Source organism: Orbicella faveolata, unplaced genomic scaffold, assembly GCF_042242905.1.
Source record: "Orbicella faveolata isolate gen_17 unplaced genomic scaffold, um_ofav_v1 contig_34, whole genome shotgun sequence".
Taxonomy (NCBI): Eukaryota; Metazoa; Cnidaria; class Anthozoa; order Scleractinia; family Merulinidae; genus Orbicella; species Orbicella faveolata.
Window position 1 is genome coordinate 22,503,933 of NW_028301563.1, and position 27,274 is coordinate 22,531,206.

The window sequence follows — 27,274 nt, forward strand, 5'->3', positions numbered from 1 at the left end:
ATAACAAAATATCTGGCCCCAGTTGTTCAAAGGCTGGATAACGCTATCCACCGGATAAATCGCTATCCAGTGGATAAGTGTTAACAGAACAAACCACGCTATCCACCTTTCGAACAACCCGGGCCTGTATTTCAGCGCCAAATGGAGGTTTCATACTGCGAACGCCACTTCCGGCCAAGGTGTGAAAGCTTGGTTGCTCAGCTCAAGATGCCGGTTAAAATCTTAACACGGTTTGTTGTTGTTATTGCATTATTGGCCGGATAAAGGAGCAAAACTTCACTAAAGGTAAAAAATGCTTAGAAAATTAGGGGTCTTCGCTTTAGAGTTTTTGGGGCCTTAGGGTCTTAGTTTTAGAGACACCCGTTGTGCAGTCTTTTGCTGCGAACGCTCCGTGTGCCCAGCAAACTTGTCGACTAGGGTACAGTGGGTAGCCGATCTGTGATCGTAGAACTGTTTCACTTATTTCGAAAATGCTGGTTTTCTGCAGAGGAAATTTGCTGAGAAGTTAATAGCCGAAGTCCTTCGATGTGGTAAAAGACGGAGTCTGAATAACTACTGTTCCTTGATCAAAGTCTTTTCGTGTTTATTTTTAACTTTCACTTTTTTCATAACCGGCGTAAAAAATGTTTCGATCTATGAATTCTCTAAGCCTAATTTAACAACTCAGAATGTAACTTATTTCCCCTGTCCCGATATTATCATTCACATTTTGTCATCCCGGGTTCGAACTTTTCTCTTCTTTTTCATTGGGATCGCATCCACTTCAGTAGCTAGAACAACGGTGAGTTACTCAACTCAATGTGAACTTTTTATTGGTGATGGAAAAAATACACAGTTTTTGGAGTGACCTTCTCCTTTAAGGGACGACTGGCCATGACAAAATGCATTGGATTCAAAAATGGCCTCAGGAGTTGAAAATACAGGATTATAACGAAATCATGTTAACCAGGCAAATTCATGGCCATTTAGAACAAAATAGTTATTTTGACCGCTTCCCTTTCTATTTGTCCCTATGAACGGTTCGAAATATGATTTGCTCACGCCGGTCACCGTCCCAGCCCAGAGACATAGCACTACAGCTCTCTGTCTTATCCAGAAACGTGCTTTAATACGTCTATATACAGTCAGACTGTGCTAAGTGAGGGACTGTGTAGGGGCCTAAATGTATAGAGTCGCAAATGAAAGGTCCGTGGAACTCCTGATTAGAGCCCGAGGATCTAAGTGTTTCTTTTGTCCTCTTGGTGTACGGACCAAAAGGTCAATCACCGTTCCCTGGCGCCACTGAGGTATATGCACCGGAGCCCTGGAGCCGTATGGAGCTGGAATTCCAAAATGTTTGACGTGTGACTTGTAATACACGAGCACCGCAGACATATAAGTGCACGCCGAAGTGAAAGTACAACCGTTGCGTGGTAAACTACTTGTACACTATGTAGAAGAAAGATGGCTGTTGAACCATTCAGATAACTGGTCCATGCAATCCTCAGCTTGTTTTGACCAATGAACATACTCAAGGTGAAATTTTTCCCTCATTATTCGAAGTAATGTTGCCATCAACAAAGTTCTATTCTGACTCAGAATCCGAACTTGAACTGCGAATTTCGATGGAAGACTTCCTCGACTTCTTTAAGGATTCCATGAAATCTTTAACGAGAACTTTGGGAGGTACTATGTCTGAGGAAAACAAAAGTTTCAGTCTTAATATTTTCTTCAGTAAAAACTCAATGACTAAAGAAAATTGTCAAGCAGTGTACTTTCTCCAGACCTTCCAGGTCATACCTCTTCTGAAGAAGGAATCCACAAAATACTCGAGGCGTTTGGTTGCTTATTACCTCTTTAATAACAAATTCACCCGTAGGTAACTATAGGGACTGCATCCAGATGCTTTAAACGGCAAATGAAAAACTACTCGTTTCATTTAATTGCCGGGTTCTTGGAAGCATGATTATGTAAATTAACACATGGACCTTTTTACCGATTTTTACTTACTAATCTGCTACCAATGGCGGGAAATTGTTTTCTTACAAACGAAACCTTCCCCTGCGAGAACTGAAGAAATTCTCATTACAGACCAACTTACGGGAATCTCTCAGAAGTCGAAAATGCCCCTTCAATCTGAACAGTCTCCACAGTGCTGGTGTGTTTGCATATGATTAATTGTGAGGCCCGTGATAACAGTTTATTTCACTGTTGGTTAAAATATACTTGATCATCGAAACGTAAAAGACCCGAGTATATTGTAAACTCTAGACCAGACCAAGGTACTCAGTAAACCACCTAAACTTTGTTCATCGAATTCTCAGTAAATGTAGCCCGGGCATGTGATTTTAATAAAGTAAAACACGTTTTACCTGCTAAAAATTGAAGAGCCTCATCGTCTTCAACGACCTTTGCTGGAATTAACAGTGAAAACATCTCTTACGCATACAACATAATACAATAAAAATCCTATAAACAAGAATATATCACGTCATGATAGCAGTGGATGTGACTTAATTCTCATCTATAATGTGGCGAAGTAATTTTTAGCAGTTGGTAGTACACATATTGCAGACTGTTTCAAGTCTGTCTACTCATCATTCCTGGCTTAGGTAGCTTTGATTTCTGTAGCAATTACAGAGCTACAACTTTTGTGAATTCTCCTAAAGGCCGAAGTGTAGCAGCTCTATATCATCATAGTGTAACAGCTGTTATTGTTTTTTCGGGCTAGGGGCACTGTTTCCATCATTTGTTCTATTGTCCTCTCAAAAGGTATCAAGCCATTCCTGTGAGACCATTCATGCGAGAGATGCTCTCAGACCCCCAGAGGACACATCAGTTGATCCATCTTTAGTAACTAGTTTAACATCATGCACCCAAGAACAAAACACAAGGACAACTCACTGTCAAGTTTGAACCAGTGTATGATGACAGTGAACATCCCACGCAAGAAAGTGATCAGCCTGTAGGTGACTATTGATTCAATTACGACTACACTATACACCCAAGGCACAACAATGACTGATGATAATGACGAAGCATTTTAATAGTGTTGTGATGTGTACGTATACCATGCTTATTAAGAGATTGTCAAATCTGCATCAACTGGTGTGTATATTAGTGCGATAATTTTAAAACTGAAAGTAATTTGACTCGTGATTAGTGATTTGAAATTGGAGAGTGTTATCCCTGCTTTCATCAGTTGCTGCACTATTGTAAATGGTGATAGTAGATTTACAGGATTGAATGGCTGTAATTTTTTGCAAAACAAATTAGTAAATGTTGTGACACAGCTTTCTACTCGCAGAATTTATCCTTACTTTGCAGGATGCGTTACATTGATTCCCACAAAACACACATATATAAAGTTAAATTTTGAACAAAATTTGAAAGGAATGGTGCTTGCAGTGGCATTCTAGTACGGTACACTTCTCCCATCACTTTCTTGCTGGCCTTCTCATCATCAAGTGATGTTAGGCATACATCTGTCCCTTGTTTGCATGCTTCTTTTTTTCTGAATTGCTGGCACAAATTTGCTGCTTTCTTGCAACAGTTAAATTGTTGCCAAATAGTAAAATCAACCCACTTTGTAGTTGGCAAATGCACCAGGGGTCTGGGGTCTAATGTGAATAGTGCTCGTCACACAACGCAATAGCTGTTATCGCAGTTTAGTCTGTGGTCAAATATCCTTTGTTGAAGAAGACAAATGACATGAAAGGGTTAAAGATTATTTCCAGTTGGTGCTGCGCAGTCTCAGCACCCTTATCTTTATAAACATTATAAGTCTCACTCAATGGAATGCCAATCAGTGTTATTCGTTACAAACCACATACCTTATCTGAGACCTTTCAAATTCCTTTTCCAACAGCTTCATTGATTTTAACAGCTGTGAAGTTGTTTCATCGAGTGATATGAGAAAAAATGAAGCAGAAAGCTTTGCATCCATAATAGCAGTTGACATGACACTTTGAATTTACTTCATGTAAGTAGTTTCAAAATGTTAACATTTTGTGATGTCTTACTTGAAAATCAAAAAATGTAAACAAACTTGCGAGAGTGCGCAGTATGGACTGGAAATCATCTTTAACACAAACCAGAATTAACCTTTTCAACAGTAATTTACTTCTTTGTACATCAAACTGCTGATAAATGTAATAACAGTTATTGCCTACTGTTTTCTCTATATTGCACCCAATTTTACAAAGGTTATCTAGACACAGGTTTTTGTTAGATGGTTCTATGGCTTTTATTTGCCCAGCATAGTTATCTTATAAATTTTGTTGGTGAAGTTTGAATGTTTGTTTTTCTCCAAAACTAATGCATGTTCTGTAAAGTGAAGAGTTATAACTTTGATAAGTTGAGGTTGAAATGCACCATGGGAAATATCCATAACAGGAATTTTACAGTGGCATACTGCAGTTTTTCCGAGACTCAGTAGTGTGTGCCAAGATTTCCTGCCAGGTGGCAGTATTAAATGCGCATGTAAATATGACGCAATTAACACTAAGAAGAGATGAAAATAACTTCAGCATTGAATTGCATTAAACTACTTTGGTATACCAAGTGAGAGTTTCAAACTGCTTTCAAACATGTGGTGAAGCCAAGGACCAAGAAAATATTACAAAAAAAGGTCGATAAACAACCAATAAAAGAGTTCTAATTTACTCTTGCTTTCTTGTATGCTATACATGGCATCACATGAGCGCATGCTTAAATAAAAGGCATGAAGTTCAATTCCCGTCCAAGGTTGTAAAAGTCAGTCTTTGATCCGAGATTGCTCAAAAATCTACCATACAGCCCATGATGAAATTTTCACAGCTGATTTGTCGTGGTTTATTGCATTGAGAGACAAAATTTAAAAAAAACTGTAAGACAGAATTTGATCTATTTTTGAAATAGGCCAAATTTCACAGTTTTTAGTTTGCCAAAAATGTGCCAAACAGATTTTTATTTTACTTTGCATAAATGCTTAATCAGAGCCAATTTCTTATTCTCGAAATTTTGAGGTGGGGTCATGTGGGTAGATTTTGAGAAAAACATCATTAAACCTACTAGTGCCCAGTCTCTCCTTAGGTGCACGGTTGTTAGTTTTGGCCATTTGTTGACATTAACAATGTTTAAGTTTCACTTACAATGGTAAAAGACTTCAGCAAACAGTAAATAGAGAAAGGAAAAACCCACTTGGAATGTTTTTGGTCTGTTATACTCCATCAACTCTGTAGTCAGCCAACTTAAAATAGCTACCTAATTTATCATACCCAAGAAAGTTTATGGGTTTGCAATGAAGAACAAAGCTGCTCTTCCCAAACCCCATCATTTGGTCACATCACTTTGTTGTTTTACAGGATACAACTGAGAAAAGTACTTATCAAGATGTCTATAACATATGCAAGACTTCATTAAGCGTGCTTTACTTAATTGCATTTTGATGCCCTGCAATGTTTTGTGCGAACAGACAGCTAGCCACAATGTTTATTGCCAAAACATTTGAGACTATTTCAGACTTTTGCCACATGTGCCCATACTTAAGTGATGCTTAACCCATACTTAAGTGATGTGTATCCCTGCAGGCAGCCAGGTGGTAACAGACCTTGCAGTGCATTATTTGTTTCTGGAGTTTCCTCTCAGATTAAATTGTTGTCCTTCACCATGTACAGTAACTTCTACAATATGCAAAGAAATACTCACATAGGCCTTTATATGTCAGCTGCCTTGAGTCACTCTCCTGTTTATGAGCAGTGACAGCAAGATAATCTACAAATAGTTCCTGCAAGAAACCACAATCTTATCTTTAATCAGCTATACATATGTAATCACAGCTGGATCTAAACCCTTAGCCTCTGATTAGTAGATGTTTTCAAGAAATTGGAAGGTAATAATTCAAAATCTTCAGTCTTCATTATATGCAGATAGATCACTTAATAGAGACCTTTCATATCCAAAACATTTAAGAACTTGCTCCAAAAGGAAGTTATGAAGAAAAAACAATCTTTTTTTCCAATTAATCACTCCTAATTGCCTGTCTACTCTCTCAACTTTATATTATTTATATTAGTGATGTTAACAGTAGTCAGTCATCAACAGTTGATGCTAGAGTGGTTTTCACTTGAGTTCTGAGTGAAACCAGAACCAATTGTGACTCATTCCCACATGTTTCTCTGCACTTTGCATCAGCTACATGTATTTACTTCAGGATTTGACTGGTTCACTGAATTGTCTGACTGTGTTCTTTGTGATTGGATAGCGGGATAACATAATCATTGGTTTTGGTTTTGCAACGCTCAGGTGAAAACTGCTCTAATTGAGTAAGTAAAATTATTAATAGTGAGTACCACAGACTTTTATTTATGATTGGTTTCAATTAAAGACCAAGTTTGCCACTAATGGGAATATTCAGTGACATTAGTCAGTGAAACTTAGTCAATACCAAACAATATCAATTAAATAATATGTGAGAATTTCATTATTTTGACCAAAAAATTGATTTATAATCATTGACTTTCCTTACATAGTTGGTCAGGCTGTCAAGACCAACAGCAATTGATACATAAGAGGTTGGAATTTTTGGAGGTTATTCGCAATTCCTGTAAGAACAATAAAATTGCCCCCCTCCCCACTAAATTTACATTGCAAGGGCATATCTTGGCCAGGAAATTGTGGGCAAATAACATTGTTCCCACAGTGTTTTGTGCTCTCACATGGCTTGCACAACTCTCACATCTTGTAAGGTGACAAACCAAGGACAAAATCCACAAGAAGATCAAGGCAACGAATCACAGAAAATAGTCGAATCTGTATTTAAAACAACCTTACCTGAAACTTTCACTGGGTATTCTAAAGCAAGGATTCTTAAAACACAATTACAAGAGCAATACTAACAAAAACATGGTAAATTACACTAATGCTTACCCTACCCCCTAACACTAGTTACAAATTTACATTACATTACATTCACAGTCAGCTAGATCTAATTAAGGGTATGGTTGATAATATAAACCCATAATAATTTGTACCGAAACTTTTATATATCAGTTTATGTATATATAATATATACCCCCTACTTAGCTATTAAGAAAAATATTTGTAAACATGTTTTGCCATTTTTCGTAATGAGTAGATTCTTTTTTATTCTTTTTTGCGATTAAAAGTTCTAGTTTTTGAATTTCTGTTGTTTTCGCCTTCAGTAAGGATAAAGGTGGCTTGATATTTTACAACGGCATAAATAAATGGTATATTTCCCAAGAATGATTATGCGATTTAACAAACAATTCCCTTGGTTGTTGTCAGAGATACCAAAAAGAATCGTTATTTCATCAAGCTTATCAATTTTCATATTGAAAGTATTTAACCGAGAAATAACAGAAAGCCAAAAGTTTTTAGCATAGGCACAGCTGACTAGAAGATGCTCAAGAGCTTCTTCATGATCTTCACAAAAAGTGCACATCTGAAAAGGAACTATGTCTAAATTCATTTTATATAGGATTCTATTAGTGTAGAGAATACAATTTAAGATTTTGTATTGAAAGGCTCTCATTCTGGTGTCAAGAGTGACTTGACCCGGTAGTTGGTAAATATTTTTCCACTCTATAATACCAGAAATACTATATAAGGAATTAAACTTAGATTGGGCAGTAGGAGGAATCTGGATTCATTTGACCGGGATTGAATAGATTGCTTTTGAATTCATTCTAGTTATATCTTGAACATCATCGTCTGAGACATTTTTGTCAATTTGGTTATTATTCTCTCCATCTTTAAGGAGCAGTTTCCAGTTTGGCAGAGTGGTGCAAAAAATGCCTTGTAGGAGGAGGTAATCTGACAAGGAGAAATTTTTCTCTCTAAAAACATCCCAACTTTTTGACTTAGAGTTGTTTGAGAGGATGTCTCCTATTTTCACAAAACCTGCTTCTTTTATTTTCTTATTGTATATTGATTGCTTGTTAATCAAGAAGTTCTGGTTGTTTCAGATGATCTCATTTAAAACGTCCTGTTTTGTAGCTATTATATGGCGATTGAAGTCAGACCAAGCTTCAAGACATTCTTTATAAAAAATTGGTAACTTGCAGGGTAGGCACAACCGATTGAGATTGCACTGAAGCAAAAACTAGTTCCACAACAAAACTATCCATGGGCTAGCATTATCATTTAAATACCTTTTAAGACATGCAATTCTTTGAGCTAATTAAAGATTCAGGGTGAGACATTTTGAAACCAGCATCTTCATATTCACTGATTAGGCCAGCCTCTTGAGTCGCTTTTGTATCTTACATAACCAGGGTCTGAAACTGTGACCTGCTAGTACCCAATGCAATTTTCAAGGCTAGTAGCCGGCAGGTAAATGACTTTTACCCTGGTGAAAATCCTCCCAGGATCTTTGAGGACATTTGAAGATCTTCAAGGACCTGCCAAAGATCATTAAAGATAAGGATCTTTGCTAGGATCCTTCAAGATCCTTGAGGATTCAATGAAGATCTTTGAAAGATCTTTAGAGAATCTTTTGAAGGATCTTAGAAAGATCTTTGCTTGGATCTTTGCTGGGATCCTTGAAGATCCTTGAGGATTCAATGAGGTTCTTTTAAAGATCTTTTTCCATTGACTCCCAGGGCTTTTTGCCAAAAACGCATTTTTTGAAAAATTTGTCCTACGGTGTTGTAAGATTATAACACTGTGGGACAAATTTTTCAAAATTCACTCAAATCTTGTTTAAACTCTCCAGGATGAGAAAAAATGACACCATCGAATGTTCAAGAGTCTTTATTCGATAAATTACCCATACATTGAACTAAATGAACGTCAACTCCTGATCTCCATACAGACTCTTACATTTTGGCCACAGTTCTCCATACAAACTCTTATATTACGCTTGGGTGACCTGAGATCTAACCAAATTTTATGGATGGACAATAACTTCAAAGGAAGACGTCAAAATGTGTTGGTGAAATGTTCAGACATCATGACCGAACATAATGTGAAATTGGCCGGACATATTCAAAATTTGGTCAGACAATGTCCGATGATCGACTGTTATTTCCGGCATTGAAAATAGATGGCGAAATTATGCAAAGAAACTGGCAAATTTTGCAGGCTGCTGGCACTTATGGAAAACCCTGCAATCCTAAAGTGCATTGCACAGTATATGCAACAAATGGCGGATATAGGGTGAACCAGCTACAATATTGTTGGTTTTCATCCCAGGAATCAGTTTACATCCACTGCGAAGAAGAAGTGCAAAAGTTGACTTTGTGTATAAATTAAAAAACCATTCAGGAAGAGGTAATTTTGTACTGATTTCTAGACTGTTACAGAGAAGATTGTATCCATGTCACAGAGTATATGTAAGTTTAGATATAGTGTTTGTTGCATTTCTTTCTCTATTTCTTTACATGTAAGCTCATATATAGTATTCATTTCATTTCTTTCTCTATTCTCTAATACTATTTTCGTTTCCTCTTATTTGTGTCACATCAAGCAAGTGAAATTTTGTCAAAAAAAAGTTTTGTTACTGATCGTTTCCCACAATCACTATGTGGATTATATGTGGGTTTTACTTGCCCAAGCTCCTTCTCTCAGACATGCAGACAGGTGAAAGGTTTTTGCTCTGAGTCAGACTGGACAAAGTATAAAGAAAGAAAATAAATGAATAAGTAAGATAGGTTAGCAGTTATTCAAAGAGATAGAGTCTTAATCTCTAATCATTTGCTCCCATCTCCTCATAACTCAAATTTCAAATAACTAAAGTCTTTCTGGATTTCCCTCCAAGATTTGAGTCATAGGAGGGGAGTCAATTGTAGATTGGGTTTGCACATTTTCAACACGACTGCCTCATTAAGAATTGAAGATAAACTTTACCACAAAAAAAGTTCTTCTCACTACAGATACAAGCACCTTCTGTGTGGCACACAATAATTGAATAATAACAGTTGAGTTCACAACACAAAAGTATGTTAAAGTTCCATAATTTACATCTCCAAAGAGGTCACCCAGATAATAGATGGGTCTATATTTCCAAATAAATGGTCACAGAATAAACTATGGCAAGATTGAGGCTTTAAGGGGTCAGCAGCACATACTCAACAAAAATTTACACAAGAAGCCCCTCCCCTTGTCTCCACTGCTTCTGCCTCCCTCAGAAATTACCAAATGTTCCTTTACCCCCACAAGAAAAAGCCACCTTTATTCCAACCCCTCTCGGAAATATTCATAAGATTAAACAATGGCAACAGAGCAGCCCCCCTCCGGAGTTCCAATTAACCCACAGGTGTTGATCTTACACACAGGCTCTCTCTCCTCTGCCTCCCTTGTTGTAGGGAGAAAGACCCTCATTGCGCCTGGTCACATCAGGGCTGCCATTAAGTTTTGTGTCAACTGCAGCCTTGATCTTCACACCCATAACAAACTTGTTACCTTTTAGGTCAATTGTATCAACTATAGTCCAGTTCACCCATAACCTCAAGGGTCCTTCAAACATACTCAGCCGTAGCAGGTGTTACAGGTTACAGCCCTTAATGACAGCCCTGCACGTGACAACCTGTGACACAAATTTTTCCAGAAGAGCCAACGAATAATTTTTGTCGATCTCAACTGAACCGAAAGAAAGGCGATCGCTGGTCATCCCTATACTAATTTACAGATTGGCAAATATACCTTTGAAATTCTCCTGTCCTATTCTAAGCTTCACACAGGTCCAAAGAAATATATTATGTATCCAGCGTATTGAAGTATCACTCTGATTTCAATTCCAGCCAGTTGATTTACTAAGAAGTAAACTGCGGTCAACCGTCAGTTGACTGTTTCATGTTGCCTGAAGCCCTGAATTTATCTGACAGCACATTGTTATTGATGTTTGCTACATAAAACAGTGTTTTATTTCACCATTTTGCAAAAGATAATTCTTGACTAAACCAAGGAACCATGTTTAAAAATCTGTCTAAATATAAGCTTACATAAGCCAAGAAGAGATGAAATATATTAAGTGCAGGCTTACCGGTATGTCAACAAAACTGTAAATCATTTTGCATGGTGATAAATGAAATGCAAGTCAGAATACTCAGCTAATCGGCCATGTGACAGAAATACGTTTTAAGGACGGTGCCTACTTTTGTTAGTATGCACACATTCTGCGCATCATGCAAGGCATGGTTTAAGCCTCACGTGTGCGCTGGGTTGACATTGCTGCAATGAACTACGCTACCAAGTACACAACTAAAATGAAAGCAAAATTTTCCTACTGTGACCAAATCAAGTTTAATGAACCTGTAATTAAACCAGGACCACTAGAATAGCAGCATATCGCTAACACTAACTGTTAATGTCTTCCAGCTGAAAAACTAGCTGTTATCTGTCGAAAATTATACTGAAATCCAACTGTAAACATGTACCTGCAGATGGCGTAGTGCGCACAAAAAACAAGTGCGAGATATGCAAATGTTTTACTTACTGGGGAGGTGACAGGAAAAAATGTAATGCCCACCATAAAACTTTTCAAAAAAGATAAATAACTTTAAAAAACATGTGGTTACCCCTACATTTTATGTTATGAAATGGAAGTGGCAAGCCTATTCAACACGTGCTTAGTTTCTGGTTGTGAGCAAAAGGTATTTAGACTGTATTTAAGCTGAACCAGAGGAAGGCTGTTAGAGATGCCAAAAACGCTGTTGCAACAATTTTGTTATTAAAAACATACCAAACATGGTTTTTATGTTACTATTTACCATGAAGTTTTAAGATCTTTATAAATGTGTTTGCTTTTCTGTATGTAAAGGTGAATTCTAAGGAAATCTGTGAAGAAATATCCTTTCCTTCTTTTTTTGGAAAAATTCTGATGTCCACATTTTTGCTGAGTTTCAAGGCTAATTATTATCTCGTAAAAATGTGTGGCTACCCACATTTTTCTTTGTGGATTCCAATAGCCCTTGCAAAGATCTACTTTTTCCACATGGTACTAACCTGGTGCAAAAACCTTTGTATTTAGTAGGCACCATCTGTAACATCCAAATATACCACACAAAGATGAAGATAAATTACCTCTGAGTTCAAAGATTCAAGAGATGGATCCACTGGTTTCACTTCAATTCAGTATGTGTTGTTGTACAGGTGCTAACCGTCCAGAAGCTTGTGCTCCATACAGCAGCTAAAGTTCTTTGTGAATGAAAGTCTTCTAAATTTTGGACACAGCAGAAATAATTGAGCATTCTTTGTCAGCAAAATTTGACTTTTAACCCCAATAAACTGAGTAGTTTTTAGCTACCACTCGAGGATTTGAAACCCACAAAGTTTGTCACAGCAACAATCAAATACACTGCCACCTCTCCTGCCCAACAGAATTTTTTACCACCCAGATTCTGGGTGGTCACCTGACACACAGTTTTTTGGCAAAGTGCATCCTTGGGACGAACTTTGCCAAAAATGTTTAAATAGCTAAAGGACACCTGAAAAGCAAAAAGAACCCCCAACTCTTTGGAACTGAGGGTCCAAAGGACCTGTAACATTCAAAATTAGTGGAAACTCTGCCCAGCGCTTTCATTAGAAGCTGGCTACCTCTGGAGCACCGGTGGCTGTGAGTCATCGAGTCACCCGATACTTGGCTGTGTTTGTCTACAAAAACTTCAAAAATGTAACACTTATAATGTTTAAAGCCTACCTATTTCTCAGTTCAAATAAACTGATAAAATATTTCTTACATTTACCTTGACTGTCCGTGTATATAAAAGTGTACACATCGATCGAATACAATTGCAAATTGCAAAACATTCGGCCATTTTCAGCAGTATCGTAATAAAACTTAACCTTACTTTCAAACTATTACCATGTGGTCAGTCAAGCAAAGATGGCAGCAAAGCATGCTCCTGTACAGTCTGGACAGACTGATTTGTTTACATTCTTTTCAAAGAAACCACGTACCGGAACAGGTATGTGAATAAATTTATTTGACTTCAGAATTGTTCTTTTATAAACCCATTGTGTTCTTCTTTGCTTACAGATGAATGTTAATTGCAGAAAACGAAGTGCTTCATTCCAGTGATGAAATTTCGCCAGTCAACCCAAACTTATTCTAAAACTACACAGTCTGAATTTGCAGATAAGACCTTGTCATCTTCGCAAATTTTGGAAAGTTGTGAGCCGCACAAAGGGCCATCAATTGAAGAAATTAAGAGTCCCTGTCCATAAAGATGGAAAATAACTTGGCAAGGGTCGAAAATTCGATTTGATTTGATTTTTGTGCAATGTTTAAATGTGTACTGGGTTGATTTTAGGGAATATTGTGTTGTCTTTTTGGGTGCAAAATAATTAAATTTCGAAGACATGTATTTCATTCACTTAAAAGTACTTCGTAAATATAAATAATTTTCACCATGTGCAAAACCTTCAAATGGATTAAGCTTCTGGTGGTTCAATCACAGAAGGATGGTCTACAGATTCCTGTAAAAATTTCTTTGGGCAAATGATTGTGAGCGAGGCAAGAGCTTTTCAAAGTATGTTAAAAATGCAAATATTTGACCATCCATCGTCAAATTTCAATTTACGGGTTAGAAGTATATTTTAGCATGCGCCACATGACTTGACCTATGTTAAGTTGAAATAGACACAGAGCTGATAATTCGAAAAGTTCTAACCTCATTTGCTGTAAAAGGCAAGTCCAAAGCCGATTTGACATGTTTCTCTCACCATTCATCGCACATAAAGCAGAAGTTTGCTTTTGTTTACATAACGTCCGATGTACATTGCCAACTTATTTAATGGTCGAGTACCATGAATCTGTGACCCTCTTTCGACACATATGATCACTGCTGCATCTAAGTCAAAAACGGTCAAGTCATTTTTAGATAGCTGCTTGCTTTGCACTACACCGAAATATTATGTTTGATCATCATGGTTTGATGGCTTGAACTTGCAGCGGTTCCTTGTTCATCAAGCAATGCTGTCATCCCATTTTAGGGGGTAGGGGTGGGACAATTTCTATCTCAATACATAAGGCTCCATAAAGGTCCGGTAGTACGGGCAACATTTTCCTTCAACTTGTCTCGCAACATTGCTGCATTGCAAGTTGAAACACATTGTTGCGCGTATTACCACATTTGTGACCAACTTGTCTTGCAGCAAAATACAGTGTTGCAAGTCTGCAGAATTCTACAGGTATAATTGCTTAATCGTGTGTAAATAAAGATGGCACCTGCTTTATATAATTTAGCATTTCGACAAAGTTCCACTTCGACTTCTGGCCATCATTTTCTTCTTAATTTTCCGTGCCAGTGAAGTTCTCTCAGTATGACGCTCAGTGTCGTTTCAGGTAGCTACGCGAAAAGTTGTATTTTTGCGACAGTTCTTCCAAGCTTTTTGCCTTTTTTCCTGCTTGTTTTGAAGGGGCAAATGAGGTGTCCCAAAGACTATGATAGCCCTGAGGTGTAAAGGACAAAGTTGTGACTTTCCGAGAGTTACTTGTCTACTTTGAATTCAGGCTCGCCTTCACCGTTCGCCTTTTGTTTTATTTGCCGTGCTTCGCGACAGCCAATCACAAGCGTGGAATTCAAATTTGTTGCGAGACAAGTTGTAGCTTCAGTGGTAATACGAGCAGCAAAACTAAAATTTGTTGCAGAAAGTAGAACTCGAGTCTACTTTGCGCAGCATGTTGCCTCAACTTGCAACAATGTGTTTCAACTTGCAATGCAACAATGTTGCGAGACAAGTTGAAGAAAGATGTTGCCCGCATTACTGGACCTTAAGGCTTGGAACCACTGTGCATGTGCAGCATATGTCGTGACAGCATTGCGTGACGAACAAATAACGGCTGTAAGATTGTGCTGCACCGACACGCTTATCAGCAATGGTCAGCAATCAATCAAACCTAATATTTTGGCACAGTGCAAAGCAAGCAACTATCTACAAATGACTTAGCCGTTTTTGACTTAGACGCAGTGATGTTCATATGCGCAGAAAGATGGTCACAGATTCATGGTATTTGACCAATAATAGGTCTACAGTAGGCGATGTACATTGGACGTTAACCTTGTGTAAACAAAAGCAAACTTCTGCTTTATGTGCGATGAATGGTGAGAGATCGTCTAGAAACACGTCAAATCGGCTTTGGACCTGCCTTTTACAACAAATAAGGTTAGAACATTTCAAAATTATCAGCTCTGTGTCTATTTCAACTTAACATAGGTCAAGTAATGTGGCACATGCTAAAATATACATCTAACCTGTAAATTGAAATTTGACAACGGATGGTCAAATATTTGCATTTTTAACATACTTTGAAAAGCTCTCGCATCGCTCAAAATCATTTGCACGAAGAAATTTTTACAGGAATCTGTAGACCATCCTTTTGCGATTCAACCACCAGAAGCTTAATCCATTTGAAGGTTTCGCACATGGTGAAAATTAATTATATTCACCAAGTACTTTTAAGTGAATGAAATACATGTCTTCAAAATTTAATTGTTTTGCACCTAAAAAGACAACGCAACATTCCCTAAAATCAACCCAGTACACATTAAACATTGCACAAAAATATTTGAGTGTTTTAACGACGGAAGAATGATGTGGTTTTGCAAGCGAGGCTCTCAAACTTGCTTAATAAAATGGTACGTCAAATGATGATTTTAATGTAATTTGGTAATTTGCCTATTTCTTTGAAATAAAAGGATATTTTGCCAAAAAGACTATCCAGCAGTTTTTGTCATGCCCTAGCCTATCTATCATAAGAATATGAGTGAAATCGAATTTTCGACCCTTGCCGCGAAATTAAGAATTTGTCTGATTTTTACAGGCAGGCACTCTTAAAAACTTTACTTGTTCATTGTTTGGAAATTCATTCAACAAGCCTGTTCACAGTTTTCACACTTGCAGTTGTGAAGGAAGCCAAGGTACTATGGCAACCCAAACAGAGATAAATCATGTATGTGATGATTCTAAACGGTTTTGCACTGCTTTGTTACATTTTCGTTTAATAACTATTTAATTGCCTTTTACTTCAAAATGAGTCTGGTGAAAATAGAAAACAATTGTTTCTTTTAATGATAAATATATTCATCAAAGATCTTTTACAAACTATCAGGCCCAGAAAGCTGGAAATCGTATTTCCGAGAGTTTAGATTTCAAAATTTTCTGGGGGAGCATGCCCACAGACACCCCTAGCAAAGGTGGCCACCTATATAACCTCAGCCGCCTACTTTTATACTGGCAGATGTCTACTTCAAATCTTATTGAAAGCACTGTCTGCCCCTCAAAATACAATCGTAGGCCCGTCAGAAGGTCTCGTCCCAGAAAACGGGGGAGGGGGGTTGAATTAATTAACGTATAATGACCAGTACACTGGAAGCTTACATGTGACGAATAGATTGAATCAGTTCAGTTACAATTAGAGGTACGTGCCGCTAGATAAAGATTTCAACTATAGCAAAGGGTTGAATGTCAGCTACCTGAATGTGCCGAATGCATTTCACTTAAGTTATCTTTGATCGCTGCTCATACATACCCGATAGGCATATCACAAACAATTTTCATCGATTCTCGGTCAACTATCACCCAGAAGTAAAGACATCACTTACCGTGGCTTTTGTTATAAGAAAAACTGAGTCTTGACTAAAACTTGGCAAATCTGGAGAACTCTTCATGATTGTTTTAATCCGTGCTACAGGTAGTTGTGTTAATTTTCCCGCGCCTCCGTCTACACTCGCTTTCTCCGCCATATTGAATAAAAAACTGAAACAACGGTGCAATTGGTCAGCAGAATTTTACTTCATAACTAAGACATCAGAGAGATCAATCAGATCAGAGGGTTTCAGGGACACAAAACATCGGAGAGGACGGCCATTCAGAGAATAAACTCCCGGAGGGAAACTGCAATGTGAACAGATCTTAAAAGATAATTTTTCGGAACCATGGAAGACAATGACGTTGATCTTGGCAATTCACAAAGTAACAAAACAGCCGCAGATTGTACTGCGGAGGTCTTACAAACTAACATCGAAGATGAACAAAATGCAAGAGCTTTTCTGAGAGAAAGATTCCTTCGCACTGTCTTTGCAACTTACAACAAAGCTGCATGCTTCTCAATGCACGAGAAAACTCAAGTGGAGGCCATCTTTCGTGCTACTGATATCGATATGGAACATTTTCAAATATCTGCACTCCAAACTCCCATGGGAGTACTCCCTGAGGCTCTGTTGAGGTCATCTGATGTGTTGTTCTTTACAGTCGATTTTGAAACAGAATAGCCATGCCAAGGTTATGGAAAAACGTCTTCTAATCAGCGTAAGTTCGTTATGTCCAGTTAACAGGCCATGTCCTGAAGCCTTGTAGTCAAATTGTTTGGGTAAAAAGGTTTTATGAGGAAAAGGTTTTCTTGGGAGCATCACTGGTATCTAGGGGCTGGATGTCGTTTGAAAGTTTATAGCTATGATAATTTTCGTCCTTTTATGCAGCCTAATTGAAAGATCAGTTGCCTTTTATGCTGCATAACTTAAAGATGTGACAGAACAGTATTTTCAAAAAAGGTTTCAAACAGCAACATTTGTTCCTGCAATCTGCTGGTGTGAAAACAACTGTATGAAAGGTTTCTAATTTGAAGTTTTTACTGCTGTCATCTCAAGTTTCTGTGGTGGATAATTAACAATTATTCCATGGCCGTTGTTGAGTATGTGGTGATGAATAACAAACAAGGCACATTGCGCCAAGTTTGTTGTATTCATTTGTATTGAGTGGAATGGAATGGAATGATTTATCACAGGCGGCCCAGACGTTGTATATGATTAATAGTGACATTATGCTGTTGGCGATTGTGTTACAATTTTAGCCGTTGATAAGACAATGTATGAGAATGCTTCGAAAATTACTCTAAATGCTATGTGTAGAAAATAATTTGAATAAATGGCTTACCTTATGTTTGCATTGCGTTGTTTTGATGTCTCTGGGTTCCTGGAGGTGATTTAGAGCCATTTAGGCGAGTTTTACTTTCTGGCGGTTTGCTTCCCCTAAAGAGAAACGAAAGGCGGGCAACCCACTGGCCCGACGGCCTGCACTCAAAGCTCCGTAAATTCCACAAAAATGGTCTAATCTCGTCAAAATTGCTTCATGGCAGCCGTCGATAACTCTTCTTCCCATTCGCTTTCTCCCAAGGTTTCAAAGTTTATCTTAACCACCCGAGAATCGCTGGTTTTCCAGCTCTTGCTTTCCATTTCGGCTCCATTTCGATCCGTAACCGATTATCTTGGCCACAGGATTTGAATTTCTAGCTTAACGCCTACATGGCTCTAAACCACCTCCAGGAACCCAGAGGCATCAAAATAACGCAATGCAAACGTAAGGTAAGCCATTTTATTCAAATTATTTTCTACATGTAGCATTTAGAGTAATTTTTGAAGCATTCTCATACATTGTCTTATAAACGGCTAAAATTGTAATGCAATCGCCAACAGCATAATGTCACGTATTAATCGCATGCAATGTCTGGGCCGCCTGTGGATTTATTAAATTCCTCAATTGACTGGATAATGTGGACATGTGGATCTAAACAAAGTGGTTATATGAAAAGGGGGAGGAGGGTGAATTTGTTGTTCATTGTTCACTGGTTGAATGAAGTGAGTAAGAGAAAAAGCAAAGCCAAATAATTCATATCAATTTTAGAGACTACAAAAACCCTCTAAAAGTCCTAAATATCCGAAGTTTGGAAAGCAAAGATAGTTTGTGTAAACATTGACATTTGAAAGGTGCAAAAGGTATCTGGATAACACAAACACAAGAAATCTCAAGAAGAAAGTCAGAAGAGGAAGTTGTTGTTGGATGAAATTGAGGAGCTGAAAGAAAACAAAAGAGGAGAATGACCAAGGGCAATGATTCATTAGCCTCAATCAGCTGATACTTTACTGACAAGGCTGAATCAAGAAATTTATTGAAAGTGTAATTTTTATGATGGTCTAATTTTCTCACAAGAATTTCAAAAGAAAAGAGAAATGAACTAAAGAATGAGAGAGAAAGTTGGGACAAAATCTTGCACCATAAACACCTGTTGATTTTTCTAATTACTTTCTGGGTTCCTTGAAAAACAGATTTGGTCTTTCAAAGTCCTTGAAGAAAGGTTTAAATTTTCTGTATGAACCCTCTTGAAAATATACTTGGCAATCCCTTGTAAATATAGATTGTTTTCCTTCTATTATTGTTTTGGAGCAGTTAAACTGAAGATGCTTGCTTGCTTGCTTACCTTGGCAAGTATACTTTCAGGCCTTATAAATAATTTTCAATTCTTACAGATAGAAACAACATTTGAAATGTCCTCCTTATAAGCTTTGCAATGACTGACTAGAAAAGTTGCAGAAAGATAAAACGTTTAGTGATGAACTACGTTAACCCCCGGATTGCCAAAACTTTCCAGAAAAACTGAAAGAATGAAACCCTCACTTTGCTGGGTAAATTGGCTGTTGTAGGGAGTGTATGACCTGGGCTGAAGTTTGAAGTGTTAGTCCTTCATCGGTGCAAAGTAGGGTATTGCTGGTTGTGTACGTTTTTAATACTGCAGAGAGGACTTCTGTTATTCTATCAATTTTCTCTTTTGCCATTATCTCGAGGAACTCCTTTTTTGTTCACGGCAAATTACTGATGCCATTTATACAGTCACAACTAACCTCACCTATTTCCCAAAAAGGCGAAGCGTGCGTACGGCATTATTATAAAAAAATGTAAATGTTGTTTATAGCGGTCAATGCGCTTAGCTACACCTAGCTAGTTCACAGACATGCCAGTTAAACTGACTGAAACAAATATTTCAACTTGACACAATAGACTTAAAAATCCTAACTGGTGGGAGGCTGACCAGTTGGTTATTTACAAGCATGACCGAGGAACTCCATCTTAGTGATCAGAGCGGGACTTGAACCCGCGACCTCCGGATTTCAAGACTGGCGCCCTAACCACTCGACCACACTGTCTCTACGCTGCATTTCACCATGACCAAGACGCCTTTAAAACTCCTAACCTGCGTTGGCTGAATGCTGGCAGACTTTGGCGTGCGCGAGAGGCGTACTGGCGCAAGATTTCGAACGAGACGGAATCAAGAGTTTCTTTATGACGAAACTTTTCTCGCATATCTCGTCATCTCAGTGCTGTTTGTTGCGAGACTTTTTAATACAAAGTATCGCGAGTTATTAACTTACACAGAAGTTATAATTACTTAATTTTTAATTTTGAAAAAGAGAGAAATTTGCAAAGAAGTGGTTTTTCTGAAGATTTTAGTGAAGGCAGTTAGCCCGAGGTCAAGTTTGCTCGTGTTAAAAACCCTGTAGCAAAGTGCGACATGGCGTCGAGGAAAAACGCAAGGGACAGTGGAATTTGTCTCTCTGCGGTAAGGCAAATATCCAAAATACTGATCAGGGTGTCTCGCTGCAGCAGTGACAGCGAACAAAGCTGTACTGAAGAAGCTGCGCAGATAAAGCGACACAGTGGACGGCCCTCGCGGATTCCAATCACATTCTCTCGCCGCCAAGGCAGTGAAAGTTATTCTTCTGAGGACAATGAATACAAATCAGAACCAAACAAAATAGATTCAGGTAAGGATTGTTACTGATTATCATCGTTATTGCCATTATCATTATCATATTTAGGTTTTTCTTATGGCCGGTTCACAGCGATCGTAGCGATCATACTGAAACAAACCTCTCGGCTCGATTTCGACTCTCATGCATCAGTTAAGACCAACAATTTCACAACATCGGATGTACAAATTACATTCACTATTCATTGGACTTATTTGTTTCCTAGTCTTTTTCTTTGAGCAAAGTGAAGATAAACTCCGGGTTTTAACACAGTTGTTATATCGTATTAATATACTATGTAAGGAGAGGCGCGGTGGGGAGACGCGGTGGCCTCATGGTTAGTGCGCTTATCTCCGGATCGAGCGGTCCGGGTTCGGGCACTGGCCAGGGGCATTGCGTTGTGTTGTGAAGAAGACACCTTTGACGGGGAAAAAGAATGTAAGTTGTGTCTTGGAAATCTCGCCAGACAAATGTTTGACAGCATGACCTTACTGAATTCTGAGTGAATACTGAATTCCTATATGTATTTCCATCGTATCTGCAGAAAAAAGATAGGAAATTCCCTACCAACCAGTGCAGCTTCACAATGGCGGAGTTCAGTAATAGGAGCAGGAGTGACGTTGAGTCCGAAGCTGAATGTCAATCTGTCTGGAACAATGCGGGAGAAGTCCAGACCGTGCCTCTGCAGCTGGACGAGACGAACAAGTGAGTAAAAATCAGTCGCCACGTTTTCACGGAGAGGTGCCCTGCCCACATAACGACCGTAAAGTTTTCAATACTCAACATTCGTTACATTTCTGCGGATCAAACTGTAGTTACTGTCACAGTTCTTAGCTGCGAACATCTTTTTAACAAATAGATTCTATGTTGCCGTGCGTCTGTTCAGTAATGGATCACAGATGACGTCAAAATGTTGTAAGAACAAATAAGTGGCACACGAGGCGATAGCCGAGTGTGTCACTGATGTTCTTACCACATTTTGACGTCTTCTGTGATCTATTACTGAACAGACGCACAGCAACATGGATTCTATTTGTTTTATATAATAAAGAAACAACAGAAAAAGCTTTTTTATTTGAAAATCTTTAAACATAACTCGAAAGCCGGCCTTTACCCACTTTGTAGACTTGCCACAAGTCGACCTTTTCTTAAACCTCGACTTATTTATCTTCCTCGAGCGAAGCGAGAGGGTAATCTTCGTGCGACGAATTCGCGAGGGTGAGCGCGAGCGTCGTAAGTCGCGTGAGGTCGACTTGTTTCACGTGCAGGAATGTTTATCAGAGCGTAAATTTTGGGCGCGAAAAAAATGATGGACATTTCCAGTTCGCACTTTGTTTTGAACTTTACGAACTCTGAAATCACCCCTCTCGTCTTAGTATGAGTTTTTGTCCGCGCGCGTAACTTCGGGTGATTTTAATTAGCCAATCGTTGCTCAGAATGTGCTCGCGCGTACATTTGAACTTCGCTGTCGTAATTTTGCAGATTTTCATCTTTGTTGTATTTTCTTGCCGTGTTTAAGATTTTAGGCCAGCCTTGCCGCTGTTTTTGGAGTTTTGAGTCTAGCTTCTTCACCGTTTTTAGCCATTGTGATTCGTCGTTTATTGTATGTTCCGGATTATGTGGCTGGTTCATTAAATAGTTCGTTTATTTGGAGTTTGAGCCTACAACTCACCCGAGACCCGGGATGCGACCACAGGCAGCCCAAGCTGTCTCTATGAACCACACAAGCAACACAACACGGCATCGAATTATAAGAGTTTATATGGGATTTTCTACAAGATATCCATGGAGGTAGTTAAAAGTGAAAATTCTCAATAAAAATGGCTGACCTTATTCCAGACGTGTGTTGTTTGCTCCTGGTGTGGTTATTTTACCGATTGAACTTGATTTAAGCGACTTTTCTGAATTCCGATTTTCCCTCTATAAAGAGAGGACAAGGCGAAACACCTCAGTCGGAACAGCCTGCCGAACGAAGTCAAAACTCCCAGGCTAAAATGTACCCACGGCCATAAATCTACCGCAGAATTCAAGGGCAAAGGTTGATCTTTCATTTCAATCCTCTAGCCACACAATTGCAGCCCTGCGAGCGACGCCAGGCGGCTCTTCGTGATAAAACTATGGAAGAGCTCCGTGTCGTTTGATTCGCGACCCAACGACCGTTGAAATCGGCTTGGTAACCTCGTCATGTTAGCAAACCAAGACTCGCGGGGGTACTAGACCGCAATTTGTCAACTAAACTTCTTGTAATCCCCTCAGGTCGAATTTACAATGCAAAATAAAAATCGTACAGAACGCTTTTGCAAAATGGCTTCAAAACCAAAGAAACTTAAGATCAACGGCGAAAGCTCCGTAGAAACTGAGGAGATACAATCATTTTTGAAGTGGAAGTGGTGGTAAGTTTTCTCGTTTATGCACCTTTGATTTGTTTGTATAAAATATTCCCGAGCTGATAAACTAAATTTGCTTCTCTTAGGGTATTGTGGAATTACGAATATTGTGAGGAAACTGTAATGGAAGCCAGCAAAATTTTGTCTAGAGCATACGAAGAGAAAGAAATTGCCGTAAGCAAATTGAACTCTCTTTTGCTCGGGAGAATTCTGAACGAATTATGGGGAGATGAAGTTAAATTGGTGAGGCGAGGACCAAGTAATTCAAAGGTGCGTAAACGTGAAAACTTACCATGACTTCCACTTCAAAAGTGATCTCAGTTTACGGAGCTTTCGCCGTTGATCTTACGTTTGACAAATTTGACAAATTGCGGTCTAGTACCCCCGCGAGTCTTGGTTTGCTAACATGACGAGGTTACCAAGCCGATTTCAACGGTCGTTATGTCGCGGATCAAACGACACGGAGCTCTTCCATAGTTTTATCGTTTCACTGGGGACACGAAGAGCCGCCTGGCGTCGCTCGCAGGGCTGCAATTGTGTGGCTAGAGGATTGAAATGAAAGATCAACCTTTTCCCTTGAACTCTGCGGTGGATTTGTGGCCGTGGCCACATTTTAGCCTGGGATTTTTGACTTCGTTCGGCAGGCTGTTCCGACTGAGGTGTTTCGCCTTGTCCTCTCTTTATAAAGGGAAAATCGGAATTCAAAAAAGTCGCTTAAATCAAGTTCAATCGGTAAAATAACCACACCAGGAGCAAACAACACATGTATGGAACAAGGTAAGCCATTTTTATTGAGAATTTTCACTTTTAACTACCTCCAAGGATATCTTGTAGAAAATCCCATATAAACCCTTATAATTCGATGCCATATTGTGTTGCTTGTGTGGTTCATAGAGAGAGCTTGGACTACCTGTGATGCGACTGGTCTAAAGAGTTTATCTTCGACGACTCAAAGGATAGGAAAACATGGCTGACGAAGAGCTGAAAAAGAAGAAGAAAATCCGTGGAGGTCATAAAGGCTACGTGACAACAACTCTGGAAAAGGTGCAAGCCTTACTCAACGACTTTGAACTCTCTGCGGCAAATCAAGTGAAAACGTATCGGATTGCTCTAACCGAAAAACTGGACATTCTTGGTGTCTTAGACGACGAAATTCTGACCTTAATTACGGAAGAACAAATCGAAGACGAAATCAGCGAAACTGGAATCTTCAGAGAATCTATTCATCAGATGATAGTGCAAATTGACGAGGCTCTAAACGCAGTAGAAGTGGAAAACTCTGGATACACAGATAAGTCAATTTCTCATTATCCTTCTAACTAACTCTAACTCGTTTACCGAAGGCCTAGGAGCCGGGAAGGCAAAACTGCCCAAGATTATTCTTAAGAAATTTCATGGTGATCCTATTTCTTTCACTCCATTCTGGGATTCATTCAGAAGTGCTGTCGATGACAATCCTGGTTTGTCAGATGTTGATAAATTTAATTACTTGAGAAATTTACTGGAAAGATCTGCAGCAGGAGCTATTCGAAAGCTACCGCTGACAGCAGAAAACTATGGAGCAGCCAAAGAAATTTTAAAGAAACGTTTTGGGCTGCCCCAGATAATCATTAATGCTCATATGGAGGGTTTAGTGAAGGTAGCACCAGTAACAGTTGACAATGACTTGAAACGCCTGCGCTTCCTTTATGATCGAGTCGAGGCCCACGTTCGAGCCCTCCAAACCCTGGGGATACAATGTGAGTCGTATGGGGAAACTCTTGGTTCCCCTTCTTATGGAAAAACGACCCCCAAGCATGCATCTAATAATCTCGAGAGCTATAGGTCAACCCAAATGGGACTTGGATGTTCTGTTAAAGGCCGTTGACTCTGAAATCGAGGCAAGGGAACGCTGCGAGCCTACTGGAACAGACCCGTTTGATTCTTTCACTCCCAAGAGACCACTCTCAAGTCAAACGAATAAGGATAAAGATGTCCCGACCGGCGGAACGTTAACTAATCAGTCTGAGCAACCTGTCAGCTGCACATTCTGTAAACAGAGTCACCCAAGCGCAAGTTGTGGTACAGTTACCGATATCAGCACAAGAAGAAATCTATTAAAACAACAGGGTCGTTGCTTTGTTTGTCTGCGGCGCAACCACTTGGCGAAAAAGTGCTCACCGAACAAAGTGTGTCGTATTTGCTTAGGAAAACATCATATGTCAATCTGTGAAAATGCCAACCGAGGCAGTGGTACCTCAGAAATCCAATCTCGAGGAAGCAGTGAGGTGGCGTCTGACGGAGGATAACGCAGATCTAATGAGAACAAGTCCTCTACAACCGTGTATGTGGACTCGAACACGTCAATCCTGTTACAAACGGCCATTGCTCAAGTCTCGAGGGTTTATCAATTGCATCCTGTGGTGAATATGCGCATCTTATTCGACAGTGGCAGCCAGAGAAGTTACATATCAGAACGCGCAAAGGCGAAACTAAATTTACTCTCCAAGAGAAAAGAGAAGCTACTTATCAAGACGTTTGGTCAAGAGAATGGCCAATTAAAGGAATGCGACGTCGTCGAGTTCTGTGTCAGTGGACTGAGTGAAAGCTCAAAGGTTCAGATGACTGCCCTTGCAGTCCCTCTCATTTGCAGTCCGTTAACGGATCAAGCCGTGCAATTTGCACAACGGTCTTACAGTCATTTGGCTGACCTGGAACTCGCAGATCACCCAACCGAAGACTGTGGTTCAGAAGTAGATCTATTGATTGGAAACGATTTCTAGTGGTCTTTCTTTACTGGAGACATGAAACGGGGGGAATCAGGACCCGTGGCGATGAAAACGAGTCTTGGATGGGTGTTGTCTGGACCCATGCCCTCCGCACCTGGTTCGGGTTCTGATGTTACTCTGGTGACATGCCACACCCTGAGGCTTAACACTTCTAGCTGTGATGACCTAAATATCAGTCGAAAAGATGGAGACCCTCTAGTAGAACAAGTAAAGAAGTTCTGGGAGTTAGAAAGTATCGGTGTTTCACCACACGAGGGGACAGTACACGACAGGTTCTTGGACACCATTCGCTGGTGCGATGGTCGTTATGAAGTCTCTCTACCTTGGAAGGAACAACACGCACTGTTACCGGACAACTATGCATTAGAAGTCTCACGCCTGGCCTCTGTTCTAAAGCGTCTGAGAGGAAACCCTGAACTATTCGCGGAGTACAGTCGCATTATTGACGAGCAATCGTCGCAAGAAATAATCTCTGATGTTGATCCCAACACGCCAGTCCAGGTTGGTCGCCTTCATTACTTGGCACATCATCCAGTTGTACGTGAGGACAAGCAGGCAACCAAAGTAAGAATAGTCTATGATGCATCTGCCAAGTCTACTGGTCCATCGTTGAACGACTGTCTGCAGGCAGGTCCTTCACTAACATTTTTTATAGTAATGTAAGCGCATTGAGTTTTTTTAAATGTCCAAAAAACTTTATTATTATTATTATTATTATTAATATTATTATTATTATTAATATTATTATTATTAATATTAATATTATTATTATTATTATTATTATTATTATTATTATTATAAGTCCTTAAAGTCTTGCCGCTTTTAACTTATGGTGCCGAGTTCAATCCGTGAGCCTAGGGCAGTCATAAGTCTGCTGGATTACTTGATGGATAGAGTCCTCCTAAGTATGTGAGCAGTTCCAAGGAGGACGGTCTTCTGTAGCTCTGTTATTCTAATATTGCCTGGGATCTTGCCGATGTAGTTTTCTGTTCCCTTCTTGACAAGCCCGAAAGCTCCAATGATCACTGGGACAGTTGTTGTTTTCATTCCCCACGATTTCCCGATTTCAATCTCAAGATCTTTGTACTTTGTGAGTTTTTCCATTGTTTGCAAGGAGGTGTTCCTTTCTGTGGGGATGGACATATCGATAAGCAGACAGGTTCTTTCCTTCTTGTCTTATTATTATTATTATTATTATTATTATTATTATTATTATTATTATTATGTAAACACTGTTGAAATAGGTTTTAATAGTTTATTTCTTTTACTTACTTTTGCCTTGTATATACCAATTTGTATGGAATTTGTTAATTAATGTTATGATGATGATAGTAGTATTAGTATTAGTTGTAGTAACCATGATATCATGATTAGATACGGAAACATGTTTTACAGGTTTAACAGACATCAAATTATGTAAATATCATAGCATTTTGTAAAGCTTAGCTCTAGTTTTTGTCACAATAAACACTCCTCTTTTTCTCTAAAATTTAAAAAAAAAAAAAAAAAAAATATATATATATATATATATATATATATATATATATATATATATATATATATTATTATTATTATTATTATTATTATCTGAAATACCTGACGTCTTGATGCGATT

At 38.9% G+C, this 27,274-nt stretch overlaps 1 protein-coding gene, 1 long non-coding RNA gene and 1 pseudogene across 3 annotated transcripts in view; 1 reads left to right on the plus strand and 2 right to left on the minus strand.

The window, feature by feature from the left end:
• The window catches only part of LOC149105299 (uncharacterized), a 341,662-nt gene that overhangs the window by 201,895 nt on the left and 112,493 nt on the right, over positions 1-27,274 (minus strand). The window lies entirely within an intron of this gene.
• On the minus strand, positions 1,089-16,692 carry LOC110057149 (chromatin accessibility complex protein 1-like). The gene is made up of 4 exons (XM_020763731.2): positions 16,527-16,692; positions 5,668-5,746; positions 2,352-2,393; positions 1,089-1,674 (listed from the first exon to the last, which is right to left on the minus strand). The coding sequence occupies exons 1-4, from the start codon at positions 16,665-16,667 to the stop codon at positions 1,565-1,567; spliced, it is 372 nt and encodes a 123-aa protein (XP_020619390.1). The 5' UTR covers positions 16,668-16,692; the 3' UTR covers positions 1,089-1,564.
• Positions 16,721-27,148, plus strand: LOC149105313 (uncharacterized; annotated as a pseudogene). The gene is made up of 3 exons (XR_016201623.1): positions 16,721-20,519; positions 21,049-23,668; positions 23,786-27,148. The product of XR_016201623.1 is annotated as an uncharacterized LOC149105313 (transcript).